This window comes from Equus asinus, chromosome 20 (assembly GCF_041296235.1).
Source record: "Equus asinus isolate D_3611 breed Donkey chromosome 20, EquAss-T2T_v2, whole genome shotgun sequence".
In the NCBI taxonomy this organism is placed as follows: Eukaryota; Metazoa; Chordata; class Mammalia; order Perissodactyla; family Equidae; genus Equus; species Equus asinus.
In genome coordinates this window covers 86,839,667-86,846,446 of record NC_091809.1, presented here as the reverse complement: position 1 = coordinate 86,846,446, position 6,780 = coordinate 86,839,667, and the positions used below count along the sequence as shown (strand labels likewise).

The following is a 6,780-nucleotide window of genomic DNA, read 5'->3' as shown; positions in this document are numbered from 1 at the left end:
TCTTGTGATCTAATGGAATTTGAATTCTGTCAATATGGAAAATAATTATTATTAAAATTATAAAGTTATATGGATATATTTATTTGAATTTAAGAGTAAAAATGTTTATATATATATATGTATGTACACTAACATATATAAGGAACTTAACCATGACCTTAGATAACTTTCCTAACCATAAGCAATTTTATCTACATATTTTGGTGCAACAATGTAATTTATTATTTCTATAGGATGTCAACATTGTGATGATAAATGCTGCCAATCCAGAACAACATGGAGATCCTAAGTAACTTGACATCTAAATTTCCAGCCTTCTTTTTGACCAGTATTCCTGGCCTAGAGTCTGTCCATGCCTGGATCTCCATTCCTTTCTGTTGTCTGTATACCGTTGCCCTCTCTGGGAACAGCATGATCCTGTTTGTCATCATTACCCAGCAGAGTCTCCATGAGCCCATGTACTATTTCCTCTCCATGCTGTCAGCTGCTGACTTGGGCTTGACTCTTTCTACAATGTCAACAACATTAGGCATTCTCTGGTTTGATGCAAGAGAAATCAGTCTGGATACTTGCATTGTCCAGATGTTTTTTCTTCATGGATTTACCTTCATGGAGTCTGGGGTGCTGGTATCTATGGCTTTTGACCGTTATGTGGCGATCTGTGATCCTCTGAGGTACACTACCAGTCTCACTAATTCCAGAATCATTCAGATGGGCCTCTTAATGATTATACGCACTGTGGTATTGATAGTGCCACTACTCTTGCTCCTTAAGCCCCTGTATTTCTGTAAAATGAATACCCTTTCCCACTCCTACTGTTACCATCCAGATGTGATTAAATTAGCATGTTCTGATACTCGGGCCAACAGCATCTGGGGATTAATTAATCTCATCCTGACCACAGGAGTAGATACACCATGCATCATCCTGTCTTATATCTTGATCGTTTGCTCTGTCCTCCATATCGCCTCCCCTGAAGAACGACACAAGGTCTTTAGCACCTGTGTCTCCCACATTGGAGCTGTAACTATTTTCTATGTCCCCATGATGAGCCTGTCCTTGGTGCATCGCTATGGTCGAACAGCACCCAAAGTGGTCCATTCGATGATGGCCAATATATACCTGCATTTGCCCGCTGTCCTCAATCCCATCATCTACAGTGTAAAAACAAAACAGATTCGCAAGGCTGTATGCAGTCTTCTCCTTACAAAATAAACAGAGATGATTGTTTGAGAAAAACCTGTAAAAAATTACTTTCACTGTAGAAAAGCAACCCTGGTAGGTTACTGCCTATCTGATAGCTTTTCTCTTTTTTTTTCATTTATTCAACATATGTTTAGTAAGCACTTTTGTGTTTTCAGTCATAAAATATAAGTGTGATATACTCCTAAGGTTTTATAATCCGATAATGGTAATGTGAAAATAGTAATAATGTAATAATAAAAGTAATACTCATAGTAATTAACTAACATTTTAGTGATTGTTTATTTTACACTATGTTTTCTACTAACAGCTTTTAAGTCACTTTTCATTTATTCTTCAAAACATCTCGATGAAATATATAATATTTTTAATTGTATTATAGAGATGAAGAAATTGAGGCCTACAGACATTTAGGCCATGAAAAGCCAGACATCTGGGGCTGGCCTGGTGGCACAATGGTTAAGTTCACACGTTCCACTTTGGTGGCCCAGGGTTTGCTGGCTCAGATCCTGGGTGTGGACATGGCACTGCTTGGCAAGCTGTGCTGTCGTAGGCATCCCATATATAAAGGGAGGAAGATGGGCACAGATGTTAGCTCAGGGCCAGTCTTCCTCAGCAAAAAGAGGAGGATTGGCAGCAGATGTTAGCTCAGGGGTAATCTTCCTCAAAAAAAAAAAAAAAGCTAGACATCTAACATGGAACAGGGTTAGGATTTGAAACCATGTTTTCGGTATCTTATGTGCCATGCTCTTCACTAGTGTAGTCCACACTCTGCCAAAAGCATCTAGGAAAAATGTTTTAAGATCAAAAGTGTGAACTGGGTCCTCAATTCCGTATATCATGCCTTTAGAAAGATATGTTGTCCCTCTTAGAGGATACTTTAGCCTATTTTCTTCATTCATAATTAATAGTACAACGGGTAGAAATAGATTCATTGTGGCATATAAGCCATAGATCATTATCCAGTTCTGGACAGTCAATAGAACAGCTTCAAGGATTAGGGATACTTGCTAATTCTTTACGGGAAATAGGAACTGTGGAGAACTAGAAAGATCATGAAGTATTGTAGCATGTAAGGAAGTTTGGGGCCGAGGTTCTTAACCTTTTTCTGCACAATGGCCCCTTTGGAATCTAGTGAAATCCATGAGCCTTTCTCCACAAAAAAATCACATATAAACACATTCATATAATTTTCCATAAAATTTCAGATATTTCACAAATGCCATGAAGGACCTACTGTGGTTCTCTTAAGCAGTCAAAGAACCAAAAGGGGGCCGGGCCCATGGATGAACGGTTAAGTTCACGTGCTCTGCTCAGGTGGCCCAGGGTTTCACCAGTTTGGATCCTGGAAGCAGACATGGCATCGCTCATCAGGCCACGCTAAGGCAGTGCACCACACAGCACAACCAGAAGGACCTACAATTAGAATATGCAACTACGTACTGGTGGGAGGGAAGAAGAAGAAAACAAAAAAGAGGATTAGCAACAGATGCTAGCTCAGGTGCCAGTCTTTAACAACAACAACAAAAAGAACCAAGAAAATAATTCAGGATGCTCAGCCTGTAAACTGTTATATATAGCTAGATGTAAAATATTTCATTCCCGAAAAGAGATTATGGTAATTACATCAATTTAAGAGGCAAATCGAAGCTTAAAACTCAGTTGTATAAAATGGTAGAAAAATTCAGAAGAAAACAGAGATGGGAAACTGATGGGAGTCATATCAGTTTTATTGCTGTTGGAAAAGTAATAGATGGGAGCGAATTTCCATGTATACTACAAACACTGGGGTAGCAATGTGATGGAGCCAGCTTAAGCCAGCTTGTAAGAGGCCATACTGTGTATTTCTTCTCAACTCTGAGTTCAATTATGTCATATTGGCAGCTTGAAATCAGTGTTAATGCCGTGGGAATTGGGAAACTTCAAAAGAGGATTTTTTTCTTTTTCAGAGATTCAGGTTACCAGCACACAAGTGACTGGGAACTTACCTTATATTTGGCTTTATAAGAAGCAATAGAAATTAAAAGATCAATTAAACATATTGTCCTGCACTCAAGAAGCTTAAAATCTAGTGTGTAAAGTAGCAACCTAGACAAAAAAACTTACACAATAACGTACTGTGTTGTGACTGTTCATAATACAAAGTTATGCTCCCTGTTTTTATTGCCATCTGAGTTGAAAATGTTTCCAGGGGTAAATAGAGGAGAAGTGTATTTTGGAAGCAACTTTCTGGAAGAATGTAAGGCGTATTGGGCCATCCTTTTCCTCTACATGGGAGAATACACTACTGAGTTTTAAATTCAGAAGTCCTATCTGGAAGTAGCGTTGAAGAACATGAAAACACAAAACTTTTCTTTCTTTTCTATTGTTTTGTCTATCCATCAGATTTTTTAAAGTAAATTTAGATTATAACATTGATATTAGTTGCTTAAAGAACATCTTTTGCTTGAACAAGCCTATTTTAAAAGGAATTGATTTGTAGATTGACTTAGAAATTTGGCTGTGTTTCCTGAATTTCGTATGTGGGGGGCTTTGGTTCTGATAATTCTACATGCCTGTTAGCTGCTCGAACCTTCAGAAAGAGAAACATATAAGAATATTAAAGCTCATGGACTTTGACTTTGAGATGCTTAAAGGGCTGCATTACAAAATGTGCTCCTAGCTGAACAGAAAGCTAGGAGCTAAAGTAACCTTAGAAAAGACTAAATATCTTTGGAGAACTCTAGCTGGAACTGAGCAACAGAACAAGACTGGAAAGGAGAAATGTATTTGGAGACTTTTAAAAAATGCCAACAAAACTTGGCTAATTTTATTTAGCTTGAGTTGTATCGTTGGTCTACAAGATGTCCAGGATGCTGCATATACATGTTACTTAGTATAATTTATTAAAGGAAATAGACTAGTGCTTGGTTTAGGATGTAGAGTGTGCTTGAGGTAAATGTATTAAATTAATGTTCTAATCAAATTCAGCAGCTCAAGAGGGCACCCTTAAAAGGATATGCACAGGAGAGTCTTGAGGATTTGAGTAGCTCATCCCATTGGTCATGTGTAGTAATAAAAAAGAGTGACGAGAAAGAAAAAACAGCTGTGTGCATGTGAAGGCATATCACTGCTTTTACTACGTTTTTCCGTATACTATGTGCGTCCCAATTATTTCATTAATGTGCATCTGTTGTGTTCTCCTCCTTTTCTTTCTCTTCAATTGATTGGTCTAGTACACTGCCATCTGATCAACTTATGGAAAGAAAACGAATCAAAACGTTTCCTTTGGGATGGCTGTTACTGAAATCTCTCAGCCTTAAAGTAAAAGGCTTTCTTATTTACTTCATTACCCAGATTTCAAACCAGACTTCTATCCTCACCATTCTTCTCATGCAGCAGGTTAACATCAGATTGAGTCATGCTACTTCCCACTCTAAAATACCACATTCCTTCCCCTCTTGCTTTTAATCTACATTGTAGTCAAACTTCCACTTCTTTTATGAACAATAAAATTATTTTTTCTTTTTTTTGAGGAAGATTAGCCCTTGACCTAACATCTGCCACCAATCTTCCCCTTTTTGCTGAGGAAGACTGGCTCTGAACTAACATCTGTGCCCATCTTCCTCTACTTTACATGTGGGATGCCTGCCACAGCAGGGCTTGATGAGCGGTGTGTAAGTCCGTGCCTGGGATCTGAACCAGCAAACCTCGGGCCACTGAAGCAAATCACGTGAACTTAATCACTATGCCACCAGGCCAGCCCCCACTATTTTACTAATAGAAGAAAATGAGTGAGGAAAGGGAGCACACTGGGATGGATAGGTTAACACAGAAGACTCACCCAAGGGTGTGTTCCATGAGAGGCTCAGAGGACACACTGTTCAACAAGGCCATTAGGAATAAGCTGTGAAAATAATACCAGTAGCACTAAGAAGTTGAGAAGTGGCTCTCCTCTGTTGACCAGGAATGACAGTAGGAGATGCAGGCACAGAGCTAGGTTCAACCAGGTTCCTGTATACAGGCCCAGTGTATCGGGTTGCCTTTTTGTTTAAGGCTCTTATCAGAAAACAGAAAATATTGTTGCCAAAGAACTTCCGAACACCACTTTTATACCCACTCCTTATGCAACAGAGTGCATGAAGAACATTTGATTAAATGGTAGATGTTTCTAAAGCAAGGGTTTTACGATCCTGGGGAGTAAATGATTGAGTAAACAGAAGAATATTTTCAACTTGAAAGTATCCCTTTTAGCAAAACTCCTCAAGGTAAAAGCATCAAGGATTACGAAATCCATGGTTATATGATTAACAAACAGTTACATAAAATTACAAAGCACAAACACATGTATTAGCACATCATCTTTCCTGCCGGGCAGCAAAGACAAATGCAGATATTTCAAAGCAAATATCAAGAAGTAATCAAGATAAAAAGCTTACTTTGTTAGGCATAGAAACAATAAAATATCTCTCCTTTTAATTTAGATCCTTCATAAAATTTTTCTGTTTATTATGTCAAAGAACTTCTTATTCTGACAGACTCTTTTACTAATTCTATTTAATGTTAACTGATAACAAATAGTGCTATACACTTAAACTTTTAAGAAAACTAATAAAAAGCTTATTCTGGGACAATTTATGAGATTTAATAAAATATGCAAAAACAACTACAAAATGTCTATAGTAACTTCAATATATGTGTCTGTACTCGTTGCCCTATGTTATGTTAGAGAGAAAAGAAATCCATTATTCAAAATAATTTTCACAATATTACATATTTATTTCTTCATTATTTATTTATTCAGGGAATATTTATTGATCCCTATTATGTGTAAAAAAATAAATAAAACATGCTCTGGAAGGACATGTACTCTCATGAATCATTTCTATCTCTTCCTACCGAAATAATCCAAATGCCCCAATCAGTACATCAAATTCAGCATGTCCCAAACCAAATTTATTTTCTTTCTTTAGAAACAATCTGATGCTTCTGTTGATGAGTCAACATTATTTCTGATAATGAAAGATGTAAAGTGATTAAAAGTTTTCCTTCTTTGAAAAAACTTGACCGAGTAATCCTCTAACCCCTGGCAACACGCCTTTGCTTTGAAATTTCTTTTACATAAAAACTAAAAATTTTGGATCTCCCTTTGTGATGCCACCCTTCTTTCAGCCAATCAAGCCTGATTTATGGATGTCACCTTTGGCCTTTCTACCTTCAACATTGAAACTGTTACCGTATAACGTAAATGGAACTTTGATGCCGCACTTAACGTGCTTTCTCACTTCCAACACCACTACTCTGTACCTTCAGAATCTCTCTTTGCTATAGGCACATTGCATCAGATGGCTCTACTTTCAGGCTCCCCTCATTTAAATATATCTTCTATGTAACTGTCAGATTAATCTTACAATAGAATCACAATGCTTAAAAATATTTCAGTGGCTTCTCTTGCTGTCCAAATGGTAAACAAACTCCACCGGCCAAGGAAACACTAAATCCTAATCCTTTGTAGTTTTAAAATTAAATTTCAGAGATTATCTAGTTCATCATTCTACTCTCCAGATAAACAGATGGATAATTTTAGCCAAGATATCT

At 37.3% G+C, this 6,780-nt stretch overlaps 1 protein-coding gene across 1 annotated transcript; it reads left to right on the top strand.

The window, feature by feature from the left end:
• Positions 1 to 255: 255 nt before the first annotated feature.
• Positions 256 to 1,215, top strand: LOC106831702 (olfactory receptor 51F1-like). Its single transcript, XM_014842110.2, has one exon. It carries the CDS (start codon positions 256 to 258, stop codon positions 1,213 to 1,215), a length of 960 nt encoding a protein of 319 aa, XP_014697596.2.
• The last annotated feature ends 5,565 nt before the right edge of the window (positions 1,216 to 6,780 follow it).

Bases quoted from the DNA above. Each gene is read 5' to 3' on its own strand.
- LOC106831702 (XM_014842110.2), top strand. From the start codon at position 256: ATGCTGCCAATCCAGAACAACATGGAGATCCTAAGTAACTTGACATCT.